The 21178-nt window shown below is 36.9% G+C and overlaps 1 protein-coding gene across 2 annotated transcripts in view; it reads right to left on the bottom strand.

The window, feature by feature from the left end:
- Positions 1 to 11330: 11330 nt before the first annotated feature.
- SPRED1 (sprouty related EVH1 domain containing 1) overlaps positions 11331 to 21178 on the bottom strand; it is a 58836-nt gene continuing 48988 nt past the window's right edge. Inside the window, exons 5-7 of one of the 2 annotated variants that reach the window (XR_005954541.1) lie at positions 20951 to 21109; positions 12697 to 16408; positions 11331 to 12435 (exon numbers count right to left, since the gene is read on the bottom strand). Coding sequence is in view for 1 of the 2 variants with exons in the window: in XM_041459931.1 (XP_041315865.1) it covers positions 15749 to 16408; positions 20951 to 21109 (819 nt within the window). In the remaining variant the exon portion in view is untranslated. Of the gene's footprint in view, positions 16409 to 20950; positions 21110 to 21178 lie in introns of both variants that reach the window. The other variant, XM_041459931.1, reaches the window with a different exon arrangement.

Raw genomic sequence — 21178 nt, 5'->3', positions numbered from 1 at the left:
ACCATTGCATGAAAAGGTTAGGGCTTATATATTCAATTAAATCTAATTCCATAAATAATTTGTCATGCTTTATCCAAAATTGACCCAATCTACACTCCAAGCAGATCTTACTCACACAGATGGACCTTTGGAAACAAGCTTTGCCTAGTAGCATTTCCTCCCTATTATTCTGGTACCTGAGCATTGAGCAGACAGAGAGAGGGGGATTAGTGAGAAAACAGAAAAAACACAAAACTGTTGCAATAATTATGATATCAAATTTCAGTGCAGACAGTTAAGTGAAAGGAACCTTGCTGAAGCATCAGCACCTGGGAAAAGCTCCTGGGAATAAGTACATTTTCTTTGGATTATATTTTTGGTTTGGGAGAAGAATTCGTGACATTTTCTTTGGGGTTTTATAAAGCAAATATCCATCATGTATCAGCAAATTTGATTTTTGATCATTCTGTTGTTTCCTTCTGCTCTTCATTAATCCTGGAGAATTCGCCATAATTTTTAGAAAGTCTTTCCATGAATATGGCACTGTGGCTAAATATCGTAAGATGTACTTTGGATGTCTCAAAGGCCATTTCTTCATACCTTTATACACAGACCTGAACAGAATATCAGTGGATGGACAATATGAGACTTAAAAAAAAAAAAATGAAAAACAACCACCTATTTATTTTTCATGAATTAACTTAGAATTGAGTAAATGGGAATCTCAGAAGGGTTTTTGAAAAGTGAGTATTCTTTATCTATCTGGGTTATCTGAGCTAAACTAAATTTCAGCTCTCAGATAAGGATGATTACCAGATTAAAATATTCACCTGAATGATGAATTAGCATGTTCTACCAAGGAGGGAAAAGGGTAATACAGTGGTTTTTTTGTTTTTTTTTTTTTTTTTTTCCTGTTTATGTAGTACATATATGTTGCTTAAGAATGAGCAGTTTAGTTATTTCAATATGTCAACTGTTAAAGGGTAAAATGCTAAAATCAGGTGCCAGCCCTGAATCCTTGTCCCTGTTCAGTCCTGACCTGGCAGTTGGCCATCCCCAGAGAGAGTTAGTGGGGATTTTCCTGTGTATATTAGGAATGACAGCAAAGACACATAGAAGAGAAATTTTCCATCTGACGCAAATCTCTGTTATGTTGTTCTGCTCAATTTTACCTACATATCTTCATCTCCAAAAGGAAGAGGAGGAAAAAAGACTACAGGAATAGAGAACAGCTTTTCTACTTTAAACTCAGAATTTGTGCAAAATATTGAGCGCTTTGTCCATGATTCATGAAATTTGATGAGCATTAGCTATAAACATTAGAACTTTTTGCAATGCACAGATGTCACTATGACATATTTTGCAGAACCTTTCTGTGCATTTTGTATTGTCATACTTTTTTAACTGTATTGCCCTTTTCCTGTTTCCCTTCTTGTTGTATTTTTTCTTCTAATGACAAAGCAGAGTCTAATTAGATTTGTAAAAAAATGTACCCAACTATTAGTCTTTGTTGAGAACTAATAGAGTAAAGAACTCACTGTTAAAAAATAAAAAAAAATAAAAATTAAGAGGGATACGTGCATGTAATAAAGAGGTGTCATGGAATGACAGGAAAAGGGCAGCACCTTTAAATTAAGAAAGGAAAATGATGTAATAATGATTAAACCACAAAACAGAACTCCAACACAGTGAATGAGCAATGAAAATAAGGTAATAAAAAGGAGTACTGAACTAGCTCATGAGACATGTTATTACAGTGAACATTATGCTAGGACTGTTTATTTTGCTTAGCATTATGGCCACCTTCAAGGTTGCTATGACAAATGTGTGAGCGTTTAATGGAAAATGAACATTTCTTTAAACTAAAAAGGCATCTACCAGCTCTCTGCCTACTCAATTTCCTAAATTACATGCCACATAAATTTAACTTCATTGGCACTAAACAAATGTTAATGTTAACCACTTAGGGGTTAAAGCAATTTTTAAAATATTCAGTGTGTTTCTTTGTTGACATTCCTCATTCCATAAATTGTAATCCACGCAGTTTTGCTTCACTCAAAATGTAAGGCACAATAACAGCACCTGAATAATAAGTTCTACTAGCTAAAGGGCTGATCTAGTTTAAAAATTAATATATACAGTTTCTACTAGATTTACTAGATATTAAAGTTTTTTCGTAACTGGCCTTTCAATGACTTTTTTTTCCCCTGGCACTGAAAGAGTCTTATTCATGTGTGACTAAGTGACACTAAAATTTATGCAAGGTTCTTACAGCAGAGGGAGTAAGGGAGGAAAAGCACAACAGGGTTTCTCCATGCAATTTACAAAAACATTATCAATGTGGTTCATTCATTGAGCAGTGACAAACTCAGAGGCCTGTTACCAACTGGAATAGATGTACTGGACCAAACAAAGAGGGAAAGTGGGATGTGGTCAACCACAGTCTGAAAGTGAGCTAAAACCAGAGCACAACAAGGTTGTTGGAGCCCAATGCACAGGAGGGTTGCACATTTACAGGGCTGATCTTCAGGTTGTAATCCCACTTCTAAAGATTGACTTCTAAAGATTAGGTGTTTGGGATGTTTGGTGGCATAGGAAGCAGGTAAGGGGTTCCCACCTGGCCTGTCAGGATGTGTAAGGGGAGTGGTAGAAAGCTGGATTAGCCTTGTAGCATTTGAAGCTGTGCAGGTAGCGCTTATTAATGTAACAAAATTATGAAAATACTAAATGACAAGTGGAGTCACAATGGAAGTTCTGAGATAAGAAGAAAAGACGGTGTAAGAAGAAGAAGAATATAAGTTCAGGAAGCCCAACTAATCACATTTCAGCATTTCAAAAGGAATAGATCAATTTCCTCTGCTGGGACCTCAAGCTGAAGGTACATTGCCCTCTAACCTGACAACTAAAGATACTATGTATGCTATTACAGATGTTATACACTCTTTCTTTCCTGAAACATTTTTAGGAGTGGTTTTTAGGCAAGTTTTTTTTTTTTCTGTTTGCTCCTAATGGATGATTGGAAGAAAACTGTCATGGTTTGTACGTCTCAGCACAAGATTTGTAATTTCATCATTGAGGTGAATGGTGATGAAGTGCAACTCTGTTACTGCCAGATTAACAAAAAGCATCAGGAGGCTTCAAGTCACCACACAGGAACCTGTAAGACTACAAGTGATACAGATCATGTTCTTGCCTGATGCTTCTGTTGAAGATTCAGCCTTATAACAGATCTCCTAAAGAACTGTCCATGACACTGTCAAAAGACCTCTAGAGCAGCGTGCATATAGATCAGGCACTTCTACAAATGCTCCCAAAGCTGATGCTCTTCTAAAGCTACAGGCAGCAAGCAGCATAAAAACCTAAACTTGCTGCTCAGGAAACAATGTATGTAAGCAAACAAGTGACTGAGAATAAGAGAGAAAAAAACCACAAAACAACCCAAAACACTTCTCTAGGATGTATTTGCTGGTGGGAGAGAGGCAGAATCTCCTGGCTGTGGAGATTTTGCTTGAGACAACACAATTTGTTTACCTGGCTATGGAGATTTTGCTTAAGATACCACAATTTGCTTCAACATCAGGCTGGTGTATTTGCTATTCCTTGGGACATGCTGTGGTTCACTAAGCTCTGCTGAGCTGAAAAGAAACTTTTCATGCCATGCCTCTGCAGAGTGCTGCATGCAATATTTATGTTGGTAGAAGAGCTGAAATGACTGTGTTTGAGTTAAACAGATGAGCAGAACTAATGCAGGGGTTGAGCAAGGCTGAATACCAAGCTGCTAAGACAAACCCCAGCTCAGCTTTCTCATTCTGGACAGGTAATGGCTTGAAAACACTGAAATGAATTTGTACAGATTACGTGTACCATCAGCCATCAATAACTCATCTGGAGCTGTTTCACCTGAAGAGGACTGTCAATAAACCACTGTAAGACATTGTTTACATGTTATCTAGCTGACTGATTCACTGCTGCTTGCTCACTGACATACATATTGGATGGACATAAAAGTCTTCAGCAAGCACAAGTTTTTGGATGGAACCAAGACTGTGCACTCAGCAATCCTTGGCATTCACCACATTGTATATGAGCCCAGTTAAGATTTTAAGCAGTTTTATATTCTGAATTCCTGAGATCTATGATCATTGTAAGTTCCTATATTCAAACATATAATTGACTTGGAGGATACTATGAAAAAAAAACACATTAGGGAAAGATCTTTGCTTCAGTCCTTATTTGACATCAGAAATTACTGTCAGCTGTGATTTAACAGTCAGTATCAAAAGACAAAGGTAAGTTTTCAGGTATTGTGCTGATCGACATGATGACATGGCAGGCTTTTGAATAACTCTGCATAACATAGCTACATTTATCTATATCTATAAATGGCATAGCTAGACTATGCCTACTGACACTAAGCAGCACCTGTTGATACCTACCTCTTTACTAGCTTTCTCCACTTTTTTAAGGAATCAAGGTAAGAGTGAACTGACAATCTTTCAAGATTTCCTTTAAAACTGTCATTGTAGGTGTGTTATTGACAAGTTACTTACTGTCCAAAAAAGGAAGAAAAGAACTCACTGAAAATTCTATTAGCATGTAGCTACCAGCCACATTTCAGAAGTTGTTTGAAGTCTAGTAAGTGACTATCCAAGCATGTCAGTAGCTGGTGAGAGTACTGCAAGTAGAATTGATCCTCAAAGTCTGAGAGATAGTTAAGCATTTACTGCACCATGTAGTGGAAATAGGGAAGAAAATATCATTCCAAGGTGACTGCAGCTGATGAGGTGCCATCCAATCATCCATGTAAATATGTAACCTGAAATTCCTCTTGGGCTGCATCACAGATGTGAAAGTTCCACCAAGTCCCAGCAGTGTGTTCACCAAATGCTCTGACAGCCAAGACTTTCATCTCAAGTGATGTTGTGATAGTATGTCAGTTGCTGTGTTTTTGCAGACATGAGTCATTAATGATGTCAGCCTTTCCTAAATGACCTTTGCAACACGTGGGAGCAGTTCCATTTAAATGTTCTTACGTCCAGTTGCCACACACAGAGTTTTAGACTGGGCATGCTTGAAGATCTTTTCTACAGTACAATCATTCATTACACAAGGTGAGATTTTTTTCACCAACCCAAAATTTTTAGAAGGCAAACAATCGCAGAAGAGGTCCACACACGTAGCAGGACCTAGTTTGTCCATTTACAAATCTGTATCACTTTGATGTCTTGCAAAGGACAGTTCTTTAGCCAATAACCTGATAAGGAAGGCTGCATTTTTTAAAGGTCATTTGTGGGTAAACAACAGTAACACAACCCATCACTGAGTTAGTACATGCTACTTATCAATCAAGGAGCAAGCCCAGATGGTGTTCTGTCCAGGTCTACAAAAAGACTCCACTGTATAACCTTATGATTGCCTGCTTTATGAAGGGGAAGGCTTCTCTATCTTCCTCAGGAGATCAAAAGTAGATTCCCAAGTGCAAGCCATTAGGAAAAGAGTGAAAAAATATACAAAACAAGGGAGCAAGGACTTGAAATAAGCTGATTCCCAGTGCAGGCAGCTTTGAACTCAAGATGTAACTGTAGTCTATCCCCAGGGTTATGGTTAAAGGTAACTTCTGTCTCATTCTTCAGCAGATATGTAGCCAATTGGGAATACCTCCACAGGGCAGAGCACATTGTAAAGGTTAGTTTGGAAGAAACTATTCTGTCATCTAGAAATCTAGAAATCAACTGGCTGAGCATTTTCTAAATTATTGCAAGTCCAACTGTCCTAACCGTTACAATACAGATCTGCTAATGTTCTCACCCTACTTTTCCCTCTAAATGTAAATGTTTATATGTTAAAGAAATTCAGAGGGACTGGAGATAACTGCTGCAGCGAAGGAGTTTCAGTAGATACATCTGGGCCACATATTCAGGATATGAAGTCAAAGTGAGTCTTACAGCTCCAGTGCCTTACACTCCTAACTCTGGTGCCAAAGGCATATCACTGCAAGACTGAGGAGTGACAGCATGGCAAAGTACAACCAACATAATCACTCCCACCCTCCCTTAGCTTACTTCCCACCTTGGGAAGGAGGGGAGTAGGGGATTTTTTGTTTGATCTTGGGGCAAAATTCTTCTACTTTCCTTACGCTACTGTAAAGCCTCACAGCAGCATTTACCAAGGAATTATATTTAAAATTAATAAACATTGGAGGAAAATACTGTCAGTAGTGAAAACTGCCACCACACTCATGAATGTGAGCCAGTTCAGAGGTATCAGGCTGAACAAATGACGACTGAGGGGAAAGCAAAGATGTGACTGGTCTAAAGGGAAGAGACACCTTAGGCAATAATTGAGCATTTTTGGAGACACTGGTAGATTAATGGAGAGAAAAGCTACAGTGAGCATGGAGTCATCAAGGATAGTGCAGGAAGGAATTGAGTCACGATCAGCATGTTATTGAGTAAACTGATGAGCCAGACTTACCACCTCACTGCTGGTTGGAGGAATCCATTGGCAACAAGACACCCAACAAGCAAACTATGTAGTTCAGGTACTTTTGAATTTTCCAGAAACACAAAAAGGGCCAAAGTTTTTAGAATATTTCATTTTTCTAAACTTCATAAGAGAGAAATGGGACTAAGAAATATGAACTGGCAATTACACAGTTAAAATCTATTCTAGTAACCACATGAGAAAAACGTCTGACTAAAAACAGGATGAATATTTGTGCACAGTAATATTACTTCGATTTTTAGTAGTGGCATGAAGGGGAATGACTCAGTCTTCTCAGGTCCCCACCCATCCTCTGGCTCTGGCTACTAAGAACAGTTTAAATTTTGTAGTAGAAACAGGGTCCCAGATTCACTGACTAGCTGCCAGCTGTGCCTGTACTCACCCACATCCAGTCTCACCCTGCTGCTGATGCTTCAGCCTGAGCAGATGTGTGTGCCTTCCAAATATACTGTGCACAGGCATTTTTACCTGGCTTGGTTCAGGCCCCAGATTCCAGCCAGGTTTTAGAGGTGCTTTTAAGATAGATTGGTAATCTGGAAAAGGGTTGGAGGTCCTGATTTTTTTTTTTTTTTTAACTTAACTATCTTGAAGTTAGCAACTCTGTGAAAACATTTTTGTGCCAAAAGAGCATGTGAAGCAGCTGTTCAGTACTTATGCAAACACCTGTGAATATTTTTAAGCTTACTAACACTTGGCTTTCCCCCTCACCTCAATACCATGCTAATACCTATTTCTTATATTGAAAAGCCTTTGTTCATGAAATATATTCATATTTTAATAATTCTGACAGTGAAAAACATTTAGTTATAATAATGACACGACTAAAATGACAATTCTTTGATTGTAACTTGAAATATTCAAGCATTAATGGTAGGATTTGCCTCAAAATTAGAGATCATGTTTAGCAGGCACAAAATCACATCACTTATTCTGAAACTATCTGGCTTCTTCAAAATTTATAATTTTCTTGAAAAACCACAGAATTGCTGACGCAGTAAGTGAATTCTGGAGATCACCTAGTCCAACCTCAAATGCCCAAAGAAGGGTTAGCTTAAACAGATTACTCAGGGACCTGCCTCAGTGAATTCTGAATGTCTCAAAAGGATAGAGACTCATCACTTCTTTGATCAACCAGCTCCAAATGCACTAAAGCCTTCAGAACTATGACTTTAGAAATATAAGTTTACTGATATAGCTAATTCATAGAAATCTGTGCAAGTCTGCCACAAACTGGAGTTAATCAGAAGTCTGGAAGCACTGCTATTTTAGAACAGTGTTGTTAATTGAAATGTCTGGACAGCAGTCAACCTTCAATACCAGTCAATTAGCTATTCATCTGTGCAAATCCCAGACATGCACCATGTACGAAGAGGAGTGTTCTGAACTAGGACTTGGCAGATTTCTGAAACACTCCCTGTTATGGAAGAACCAGGACCTTGACTGTATCAGACTTTACTTATTAATTCAGGTACACAAAAAGGCTCAAAGGCGCTGGGGAAGTCAGAAACTGCTGTATTTAATAGCTGTATTCAGAATGTTTGAAATTTCTTGTGAATGCTGCATCACTTGTGAACCCTGCATCACTTGTGAACACATCCTGAAGAGATTAATTTTGTGAGCAGGACCCAGATGATGCTCCTCTTCCTCTTCTCCCCCTCTCTAATCCCATGGTTTGACAGAGGTAATTTAACCTCTGTCCCACAGTGTACCTCTTTGCCTTGCAGGGATCATCATTCTCACTTCTCATGTCTCCACCAATTTCCAGGCTTCCAAGAACTAACAGAAGTCCACTAAGCCTAAGGAAGAAGGAAGAGTCATTCACCAGTCTCATGAGAGAATTAGCCCTGAAACAAAAAGAGTTGTCTCCTTCATAAGCAGCATTTTTAACACTTAGCTGTAGAGTCATGGAAAACAAGAACAGTGCATCCTGCACAGCTGGTGACTCAAGTGTCTCTTGTACTCTTGAAGGCCAACAGTGACAACCTTCCCAAACTAATTTGTTCCACCTTGTTGGTTTCAACATAATTCCAACAACTGTTAAAATTATTTAACACTATTACCAAAGTGATTTTTAGGGCAAGAGAGCAAACCAACAGTTGTTTAGAGCTTCAGTGTTTTAGTTTTCCTGCTCCCCTTGAAAAGACTCTCCCAGTGTTTTGCAGAATCCAGCCCATTTGCCCATCTTATAAACAGTTAAATGCAAATAGGTAAGAGACAAAAGAAAACTTAGGTAAAACCATATCAGACATGGAAAACAGTTCTTTGGATTGGTCAGCCTGTGGCTGAATGCCCACCTAATGGAGACAACTTCTCAGCATTACTATATTCAAGAGTGATGAAGTATTTCAAACTCTTCTGAGGCTTGCAATACAACTTTTAAATACTATTTATAATGGGCATTTAGTAATTAGCAGCTATCATCATCAGATGCACGCAGATCGTAAAAACTGTATGTGCTGGCAGAGAAAGCTGAAGACAACTTCAAAACACACCAAAAGAAAAAGGGAACAAGTTATGGAGAAAAGACAGAAAGAGTAAGTCACTGTAACACATCCCTCACAGGCAATATAAGCAACAAGAGAAAAGCACCAAAGCACATTGTCAGGTACAAAGAGACAGCCAGCTCCAGCAAATGGCACTGATAACTGCTGACAGCAGCAAAAAGTTTGCACAACCCCTTTCTACTTCAGAAACAGTATTTTCTTATTTTCAGTTTGAAAGTAGTCCACTATACTACTTGCTGTTTACATGGGATAGAAAATGGCAAGTTACTTACACAGAGAGCTAGGAAGTGTCAGGTGTCACTAGATTTGTATCCCACTAATGTCATACTGGAAGGAGAGAGCTCATACAGGAATGCTTTGGCAGCTTGCAATATTGGAGTAAGGAAGATTAGCTCCTAACTCAAAGCCAGTTTTACATGCAACAGTAAGTTTAATCATCTTAAAAGGCTTTCGTATAGCTACTTTTAGCACTGACCACAAAAACAGATTTAATTGATCAGTACTGGGTCTACATTTAGAAGGGTGTCTCCTCTTTCAAACAGTTATTATTTGGTCAGCTTACTTACCCGGATTCATATTACTCAAAATCAGAATGCAGAAGAGGTTTTTGTTGGTGGTTTAAAAAATAAAAAAGCAGCAAATGCCAAACATGAAATAATTTCTCCTGTGCATTACCTCGAAGTGACATAGATAATTGCATATTGCTAAAAACATTGTATTTAATTTGGTGGGTACTGAGATGTGCCTGGAGTCTGCCAAACCACCACTTAGCAGAAATCACAATTAATCTGAGAAGCTTATTTTGTCAAAGACATTATATTCTCAAATATTCCCAAACCCCTCAAGTCAGGGCATGGATACCTACAGATACAAGTTTCTTGAAGAACTGACTTATCTCTTTTTTTTCCTTTTCCTTCTAGGTAAAACAAAGTATTGTTAGTGATTCACAGTACACATTACTCCAAGCACAATTAAGTCAAATCCCATTGTGTGTGTAATCACACTGTCCAATCTCAAATTAAAGGTATAAAATGTGGATTATTTTTTATTGTCATTCATTTACTTGTTATGTCTGTTTCCAAACTGTTAAATTACACCTCAGTGTTCTCAAATTATGGAAGTGATGATGCAATCCTACAGATTGAAGTCTTTCTGTTCTGGCACAGGATCCTATAGTGATCCACGACAATAAGTCAAAAAGTAAAGGAAACAGGGATACAAAAGGCTGAATATTAATTGGTAAATGACTTGGATATTTCTGTGAATTGTCTTTAGAAACTGGCCACCAGCTCTGTGAACTCCAGCAATTAAGTTCAACTCAGCTGTAAAGAAAAAAAAGAAGAAAACAAAAAGAATACGAAACAAACCCCACAAAATCCATCACCACCACAAACCCCCAAATAAAAAAAAAATACAACAAACCAAGAAGATAAAAAAAAAGAGAAAAAAAGCAAGAAAAAGAAATCAACAAGAACAAGAACTCCTTACCCATCCTTTTTTCTTGTTCAAAGCCAGAATGTGCATTAATCATTACATTAAGGTAGATTTGTCTGAGATGTAACACTAGGTTTCCAAATCACATGAAACCATATTTAATGCTGCTTTCTTATACTTGTTTTTCACATAGTTTTACCATTTTCTCTACCAGCTCTTCACCTTATTTGTCATTCAATTCATTTGTCTGGTTCATTTCTCTGGTAGAGGTGCATTTTCACATCATTAATGAAAAGCTCAAGTATCTACACTTAATAGTCCATGTAAAAGTTACACCTGGCAATGAAAATTCTTCAAGTTAGCAACTGATCAAATGAACAGGGAGAATTGTTTTATTGGCTGTAACCAATAAGAAAGCATTTGTAAAACCTAGAGGCAAATACAATTCAATTGAAAATAATCTAGCCTAAACCCTGACCACTGAACTTTCAAATTATGGTCTCACAGATTTCTACTTGTTCATTTTTCTTCATGGACTGATTAGTTTTCCTTCCTTTTCTGGTGTATTTCTTATTCTGTAACTTACACAAAGCTTAGAATTATATTCAGAGATAGGCATTTTTGTGGTGGGGTCAAGTGGGAATTCAGATATATATGTTTTATGTAAAGGAATCTTGATCTCCTCAGCATGATGTCAATGACAAGTACTGCTGTGCATACAAAGCAAACTGGTATAAGTCCGTTTTTCTTTAAAACATTATAGCCACTCTTAAAAGTGGCTCCTACAATGAAAGATGCTGGAGTTTGAAGGTAATATCTGTATTTACTTCTTTTTATTCTGTTCTTGAGCTACAACATTTCATTTCATGTGCACTGTTCTGAGCAATCCCAACACAGAACAGAAAAACATATTTTTTCATTTCAAGATAGTTTTAATCAGGTAATTACAGGAAAAACATTGAAACAGTTTTTATGGTGTTATCTACTTCATCAACTTAGAAGGATATGATGCAACAAACCAGTTACAAACTTAAAGACATATTTATATTATATACTCAAAGTAACAAGCTATATTCATATTCTTTACGCAACACCTATGGGATGAGTTAATTAAATTATACATCATTTAGTAGACACAAATAGCAGTTGAGGTTTAATGGAAACAATATACACATGAGGCACTTTGAGGTCATTAGGGTGAAAAGCAAATGGCACCAAGCAAAAGAAGGAAAACCATGTACAGCTTATACCACAGCTTTAAACATGAAGGCTGCTTTTTCACCAAATGCTTTGATTTCTTTAACGAACCACAACTTTTGCAATTAAGAGAAACTTTCAGAGAAAAAAAAAATCAAAATGAAAATCCAACATCCCCCTCAACCCTTTATATTTGTAAATGCACCACAGTAAACAAGTTTTGTCCACCCAGCTGCTGGACTAATAGTACCATAAGGCATCTTTTTAAAGTTCTTGGGGTTTTTTTGCCAGCCAGCGATCCTGATCTTCATTTTACTAATATGAACATATAGCTGTACTGGCTGCACATTGTGCCATAAGCTTGGAAAAGATTTAAAGTCTAATTTAAACCTGGGCATTATTTACAGAAGTGTTCAACATTATCCTCCAGGTAGACACAAACATATCATTCTGAGGAGAACTCATCCAAAATGGGAATGTTATATTCCAGCATGCACAATTAAGGCATTCTTCAAAATACATTTGCTTCTCTAGAGGAAACTGCATTGGTTAAGACTGTTTGAGACATCTCTTCTATAAGCTCTTGAAGAGTTTTATGATGTCATGCTGTTTACTAAACAGTTACCATAATAATTGTAGATTATCATTAGATATTGCTTTAACCATGCACACAGCTGTAGGTGTATCCTCCAGTTACTGAATTTCATCTGCGAGAGCACGCACCCACCTGTGCATCCTCACAACTTGATTTGTGTCACAAAAGGCCAAATTCCATCTGTATGAGCATCAAAGCTCCACCACCTTGCTGTGGGAAGAACTTCAAGAGGGGAAAAAAATAAAAATATAATAAAAAATAAAATTTCGACACAATCAAAACAATTTTCATTTCATTCCTGGTTTTTATGCTCTTGTAACAGGCCATCATAACAATTTTAAACCTAACAAAATATAGGGTTTAAAAGATTATTACTTCAGTATTAATAATTAAACTTAAGAGGCATGGTGAGCTAAAGCATCCCATCAGATTGCAAATGAATATTCTGTAAATTCATGGCTAAAGCATAACCTAATGGTGTACCTTAAGCCGTGCACGGAGAGCCCCGTTAGTTAACTGCGATGTCACCGAGGGCTGTGCCTGAAGGCCGCCGAGCTTTCCCCCAGCAGATGGTGCCCGAGCGCCGCGCTCCCTTAACTTCCCCACTTTCAAGGGGAAACAATTTTCACGGTAACCGAGGCTTTCAGCGAGCGAGGGACTTAATATTCAGTGACGGTTTCCAAAGGCTCGGGTCCCCTCCAAGCAACACAAAGCTCTGCTACTACACGCCTGACAAACTACAGCTCGGATGTTAAGGGCAAAGACTACGGACTGAGGAAGAAATTTCTCTATTTCCAAATGCTCAAGAAAGTATTTCACAAGAGATAGAATGAATGTTACGTGCCGCCAAAACCAGAAGATGTATGAATGCAACAAGCCGCTCTGGAATGAGTTTGCTGTATGTCTACCTTCCACTGCTCATCTCCTAAATGTAACAGTGGGTAAAATCCCTAGCACCAGAGAAAAAAGTACATGTGCATGCTACTAAAACCAATCCTTATGCAATCTCACATCTTTGCGTTTGTTTGGTCTCTCAAACCAGGCAAGCTGGCTGACATTGCTGCACAACAGGAACAAGCAAGCATGGGCCCATTCAGCAACCGTTATTAGATGACAGAAGTCTTCAAAGAGAAAAGCAAAAGGTGAAAACATTTTAGCAGCAAAGTGGTTAAATGCAAGGTGAAAATATTAATGCACACATTTAATAAAAATATTAAAGTATATGTGTCATATAAAATACAGTACAGGACCAGGAGTTTCACTATGTTGTATAGTGCTCAGAGGAAATTGCTAAAACTAATTTCTTTCTGGAGTATATTTACAGTATGATTATATAGCATTTTCTTATACAGCCAGCAAGTTCTTTTCTTAGGTTGTTCATACCTCTCCACCTTGAATTAGGAACCTAGCACGTACAAACATTAATTTCCTCTCATTCACTAGAAAAACATCAACATTTTTTAATGAAAGTTGTTTTTAAAGTTAACAGTCTATTCTAGGCAACCAAGTTTAGCTGAAAATGTGTGAAGCACGAAAACCAACCAGAGTAGCAGCTTTCAAATACATAAACAGTAAAAACCCAAGACTGCTGCTACCGTGTCATATTCTTGGACTTCAGCCATCCAATCAACTCTTAATACAAAACTAGAAGCTCTTCCATAACTTCTATAGTTATCAAGTTATTTGTTGTTTTTTTCAATGTGAAATAATACTTTGAGATGATCTATGTACACAAGGTGATCAAGTCAAGCTGTAATATAAATATAAATGTTTTCTTTTAAAAAGTATTTTACAAATAGATATATACATTTGCTTATTTTACTTCTGGGCTACAAAGGAAAATTAAGGGGCCAGATACATGCAGAAAAAAAATTACGCAAAATATACTGAAGAAATGCATGTAAGTGAGAAAAGTAATACATTTTAAAAATAAAATTATTTGGTTCTGTGTTTAAGAACAAGGGTATACTAAAGCCAACCTGTTCCACTCCAGCCAAGATGTCAAACAGGCACCTTTGCTAATGAATTGTGACTGTTTTTTAGTGTTTCACATGTTTTTAATAATAAGTAAATTATTCTTATTTCATAACACAGCACAACATGTAATGCTTTTAAAAATTCTCTGTGGGTTAATTGATTAATTCTTACCTGAAAGCTAGACTTGCTAAGTACAAAACCATAAGAAATACCATACACAATATACCACCACTCATACACATACATACATGCACACTCTTCAGCCTCCCTCCCCAGCCCTGCCTTCAAATTTCCCCAGTTAAGAAGTTCACTCAGTTTTGCCTGGGCTGTAATTTATTTCTCAAGCTAAGTCTTTTGTTGTTCTTTTTGAACAAAACACACAGTACTTTTGTTCTTGCCCATTCAAATTAGAAAAAGTTGTGGTTCAAAATAATGAAAACAATTTCACTTTTGTTATTAATCTTTTGTTTTAATCATAGTACTTGATAAACAGCTGAACAGGATCCTAGTTTAACAGAAGGATGAACAAGAACACTGGTGACAATTTGTTACAACTGCCTTAATGTACCTTTTGCTTAATGAACATTTGAATATGCAAGAAAGTATTTCTGGAGGACACCCCAAAAGAAAACAACTTGCTGGTTGAACAACAGAAACAATGTCCTTTTTGCTATTATGTTGAAATCAAAGTAATTTATATATAAAAATAAATGTTATGTTCTAACAAGAACATTTTAGACAATTACATCTGTGCTTAACAAAAAAAATATTGGTCACTCAAGACTAGAATAATTAATATTTTAAAGGTTTTTAGATTATCAGAATGCATGGATACAACTCAACACAAACTGTAGCTGAAGGGAACCAGGACTGAAAATATCAATTTGTCCATCTGGAATAAAAATGCAACTAAATTAACTATTTAAAATACTACCATGGAATGTGACAGTAGATATGGTCCATACCTACTATATTGGAGGGAAGGAAAGTTTAACAAGTAATAATTCGTACCTTACACATTTAGTTAAATATAAACATTTGTTATTTATACATAAAGTTGCTTCCAAAAAACTATTAATAAGTGATTTAGTTGCACTTAAAATCAGTTTCAATTCTCATTTGCTGAGTATTAACTTTTCTTAATCTTAAATCAACTGTCACTAGTGCACTTTTAGTTAAAATTTCCCCTCAGATAAGTTTTAATCCTTTTAAAAGAGCCCCCTCACCTAAACCATGAATGTACAAAGTGGCAAAAGTTAATCCCTTTTAGTATAATCATAGTTTATATACTCATTTTATAGCCAATAATAAGAACAGGCTTTCCTTTGCAAAATCTCCTTCACAACTTGCAACAAATGCCACGCACTCAAAGGAAATAGTTAGGCGTGGCTAGCGCTTGTAAAATGCCAAGGTCTGACAAGTCTTGTTGCTTCCTCCACATCAAGCATCTCTTACGTGAAAGAAGATTCCCTTCAGCTTGCCAAAAAGCTTCCACAAATCCAAGTTAGATGCTTCCTGGAAACAAAGATTTTTCAGCTCTGTTTGGCACAAGACCGATTCATCCCGCAGCTTTATGCTTTCCTCCACAGCACCCACACACCTCACCACAGTGATGGCATGCTCTCAAGGGGAGGTAGCAGCACATACATGGAGCAATGAACGAGAGTGCCACCAGTGCTAACCAGCGTAAGCAGAACTTGTCATCACTAGTGTCACACGAGCAAGGATCAGAGAAATCTCCTTCAGAGTCTGACATGCAGTGATACAGCATGCTCTCTGCGCAAAGCATGCAACTAACTTGGTAGATACATCTTTTAATAGGATCTGGTGCATCTTGACATTTTCCTCTGCCATTATCTTCATGATTAAACCTTTCCTGGCAGTATATACAGCGGGAACGCTCACCATCCTCTTTTCTTCTTTTTGAGTTTTTAAATTTTGATGAGGAAGGCTGAGTTTTAAATACCACAGAACTCTTTGAGTCTTTTAGGGAATTCAACTTAGTTCCATCTCCACATGGGTATAAATAGTCAGATTTTTTATTGTCTGATTTAGAAAATGGTATATTTGAGTCCGCATCATCCCTCTCCAGGTCATTCTTCCACATGTCAGGATGCCTGTAGTCTGCATAACGACGTATCAAAATGTCACGAGGGTTTATTCTCACAATTTCATCTTCGTCCTGGAAACTAACGTGTCTGATTGACTTCAGTGGGACCTGAAAAGTAGAGGTAAAGTAAGAGAAGTTTACTATGGTGAAGTCCCAAATTTGTGTCCACCTACAATGTAAAACTTTGATTAGAAAACTAAAAAATCAAGACTTTCCTGTGTTGTTGCCTGAGGATAAAAAAATTAATATTATTTTATCACTACTAAAATTTACAAACATCCCCACAATAATGAGTCTTCTGCAGGGTATTAGGTCTATGAGCTTCAGTATTCTTTCCTGACTTTTTAATGTTTTGTAAGAGCTTTGGGTATTATGGTATCCACATAGAATTTGATGCTGCTCTGTGAAGTATGCTCAAAATTAGTGTGTTAACATCTTAAAGTGGAAACTAATTCCACAGACTAACGATGCCTTATGTGCTGATTTCATGTAATGGTCTGCTGCTTTAGGACTAACTCTCTGCTACATTCACTACTGTGTTATCCAGGAGAAGCTTTCCTTAACTCCTGCTGTAAGTTTTCAAACCCTCTCCAATTCATAACAAGAGTACTGAATACTGGTAACTAATTATCAAGGCTGTGTTCTAGATGAGGATTTTGCAGTACAAAGAACAACATTCACTATGACAATCAATCAGTAACAGCATCTTCCGAATGCGTTATCTCTCCTTAGATAATATACAGTACTTACATTGATTGGTTTAGGACACAGGCAGGCAAAGACCCAAGTACTTCTTAAATTTTCCGTTTGTAATGAACTGACCATAATTTAAGACCTTTTACTTCAAAAGGCAAGTAATAAGGAATGTGCTGAACACATACAAAACCATCAGAGAAATAAGGTGAGAATTCTTGTTTATTCTGCCTTACAATGAAAGGGTGTGGGGACATGAAAAAGTTGACAAAGATGACAAAATTCAGAGAATCATCCAAACTGAAATACAATGAGATATCTACGGCCTGCAGTAAGACAGTGAATTGACACTAAATATTACTGAAATCACATTACAAGTGACTTGCAAGAAAAAGTGCAAATAATGACAGGGTAAAAATTTAGCACATGTGTATAAAAGTAGCTCCTGAAAACAGCAGGCAGTGCAGCAAAAGAGCAAGGGTCTCAGTATGCCCCAGTATTTCTACCTTACAGGCAGACAATTAGTTTTCTACACTGTAGGGCTATTATAATCAGAGCCAGATTATGAGTGGGCTTCAGGTCAAATTCTGCCTTTTTTTCTGTCTAGTACACAGCCTGTAATCCATTTCTCAGAAAAGACAAAATACCCCCCCCCTCTAACCTATTAGTATTACAAATTCTTCTAGAATCATGAATTACTTGGGAATAATCTTTGGCATCAGTATTGTTGCTTTGAGAAGGTTTATCATATTAATACTCAAATTAATGAGAATGAATGTGTCACCATTCCATAGTCAAGTACAACAATTGAACTGCATGTTCCTGATCTGTTGCAGTGTGTGAAACTACTGAAGAAGTTGTTTTAGGTTAAAACACTTCTATGTCACTTTGCATGCATCTGTACTCCTACTGTGCTGAAGTCTGCATGTCCTGATTTTGGGGTAGGAGACAGAGAAGGGAAAAGGGAAGGCAGCTGTAAAAGAGGAAGGAAGAGCTTCTTAAAATATGCTATCTTCTGATTATGTAAGAATATCTGTAGCCTGCTCTAACCATCACTTCCCTGCTCAACAATCCTTGTGTGATGAGTACAGAACTGTAATTAGAGATGCTTTGCCCTGGGACTTTCAACTGGAGTATGCTAACAAGAACAATTTTTTTTTTCTTGGCTCTAAGCCACATAGTTGAACTTCCACAAGGTTTCAAGGATACAGGGAGAAGAAAGGCTATACCCAATTCAGCTAACATTGCTTCACTTCCATACTTCCCCAGGCTCCTATACAAGCAGTTAGGCTTCCCCTTTGCTTATAAAAGCAGACTGCTTCTCAGCCCTATTCTGTTTTCAAACAAGAGGAAGAATCCATTGTTTAGCAAAAATAACTAACTATGGCTAATGGGCTTATGTGAACATTTTACAGAATAAATTTATTTAAGAAAAAAAAGCCACAAAAGTTATTAGAATTCCATATGTTACAGGCATAAAGGATCCTTACCCCGCTGTCCACATAGAATATTATGCAGGCACTTAAGACAGTAAATAAAACTCATTGTTTAAAAGAAAAAAACCCTAAAACCTCAATAGAAAAATGCACCCTCAACTTCCCATTGCCCAGACAGCTAACAGCCAATAAAGATCACTACAAATACTAACAATGGTAGAATTTGACCTCTCCTTAGCCTTTGAAGGCTTTTTATTTGTTTGAGCAGAACACGCCACATACGTGGAACTCATTTATTTTTTTCAAGCCTTGAGTCCAACACCTAAAAATACTTAACTGGCATGTTACAAGTAAGGCACCACTACACTTTAAGGCACTGATATTAAGAAATATTTTTTGAGCAGAACATGCTGAAAAATAAGCAAACTGAAGAAAGGCTGGAAAGAGCTTATTCATTGGGTATTAAATGGCACCTATGTGAATGCACGAAGTACATGAAAATTTTTGAACAATTCACAATCCAAATTCACATAGGTACAAATGAGAATAATGCACTCAGTCCTCTAAATAGTCAAAACTAAAACTCAGTACAAATGTCATCTATGTGAAGCTGAAGCAGGAAGGGAGGAAGAATGTTACAGCAAACTGAAATTCCACAGAGAATCTGACATGATTAACCAACCAGAAATTAAGCAGAAAACTTTTGCTGATGCAACTGAACCCACAAGCATTGCACCTTACTTGAAGGGGTGCACCTTTAAACAAGGCACAGTCACTTCTGGTACTGTAGCCTCTGCTGTTTCTCCTCAAAAAATTACACCTGATTTTGCTCATCTTGCAACTTCTCAGTATGAAGACACCAGCAGCTGCCTACATCATTGCAAAGTTTAACACACATCCATGTATCAGAAGCTCAAAGCTGAAGGACTTGAGTATGTTTTACTAACAGTCAAAATATGACAGGTAAAATCTGAATTGTCATTAATTATTTATTTAGTTGGAGCACGTACTTCTTGAACTATTCAACTTATGAGCACACTCTTAAGTAAGAGTGTGCAAACTTATTTACACAAAATTGAAATAAACCCAGTAATTAGCTCAAGATCTGCAGTGCCACCTGGTCATATGCATGGAGTTTGGCAGAACCAGTACCGTGTGTGCACATATAGAATGTGAAGTTTTGGTGACCTGCTTGTGTTCTAAATGTGTGTACCACAAGACCATGCAAAAAAGCAGAGAGTGTCTGTTGCTTGCAAGTGGTGCTACAATAGGAGAAGGATATTTTAAAGAATATCTATTTAAATTTTTATGGAATCCCCCATAACTTCACTTTTCAAGAACTGAATTCTAACATTGTCATTTGAAAGAAATTTCTATTTAATTTCTATCAGACAGACACAGACTAATCAGTTTAACATAACCTAAGTTATCACTTCCACGGTAGTTGATTTTATACGTGCTTTTAAAACACACAGAAATTTCAAGCTACTGCACTTTTCTTTACAATGCAAGGAAGACTAACAGGACATACATCACTGCTTACCGTAGCCATTAAATTTTAGCTGCAATAACCTAATCACCAATCCATTCTATTCTAAAAAATACTTACAATTCTCTTTGCAAGTAAATGGGAAGAGGGAAAAATATGTACCTTAACAGAAACAAAAGGTAAATATGCACCTTAACAGAAACAAAAATATGAGGTGACTTATATGAAGAGATAATTGGAGTAGATCAATGAATAAAGAATTAATAATTTCAAGCTTCTTAGTTCTCCAGACAACACTGCTTGCTTCTTTTGCCCAATAAAGCAGATTAAGAGTAGCTGATAAAAGACTTAAGTACAATTCTATTTTTCTCTGCAAAAATAACTGAAGGTACTAAAAAGCTTTGTTACAAGCAACAGAATTATTTGGTAAGTCTTCAGAACTACTTGAACTTGCATTCTGCTTTGACATCTGTTATTCAGTACATTCTAAAAGCTTCCCATGCCTTTGGTTCTAGACGTAAGACCATCAAATTAATTGTAGTCCATCTTACTAAGACTACTTCTACAGCCTACAAAAACTGTCAGTTCTTTTAGCTTTAGAAAAGAAGAAAAATGTATAGTGCTATACTGCTGTACCAAAGGCTGAATACTTTTCAATATTTCTAAGCAAAACAGTATTAATATACATGCAACTAAGATTGAGCTAATGTCCAATTAACATTTTCTGAAAAAAATTAAACAACTTTTTAAGGCTGCAGATACTGAAATCTGCAATACAAAAACAGACTTCAAAGAAATTAAATATTTAATCATGTAGTCTGGTGCACTACACTGATAGGTAAATACCTTCACAAAGCTTTACCTCTGCCCTAATAATGCTATAATATTCCAGCTGCAAAGTTTAATATTGAACATTTCAAGAAGCTGAAAGTACATGGACTTGGAGTGCAGTGATTTCTTGTCAGAAACTACATACTGTGCCATTAATACAGCAAGCAAAGTAAAGACTGCTTCTTTTATTGGTATTCTTACCTGGTTAGATTGGCTAGGAAAACAGGCTCTCCTGGTGTTGAAATCCTCAAATGTTGAAGGCCTTAAATTTGCACTGTTGTAAGTTTCACTGGTTACTACAGTTTCATGTTGAAAAAGGTGATCTTTCATTAGTGAACCTGATGTATTTTCTTGAGCCGTCTAGAACACATAAGAACTTCCTTGAAATGATTTTTGCATTTATATAAAAACAACACCAAACCCAACAAG

Source organism: Pyrgilauda ruficollis, unplaced genomic scaffold (genome assembly GCF_017590135.1).
Source record: "Pyrgilauda ruficollis isolate IOZ18807 unplaced genomic scaffold, ASM1759013v1 scaffold14, whole genome shotgun sequence".
NCBI lineage: Eukaryota > Metazoa > Chordata > Aves > Passeriformes > Passeridae > Pyrgilauda > Pyrgilauda ruficollis.
This window is presented reverse-complemented; position numbering and strand designations above follow the sequence as displayed.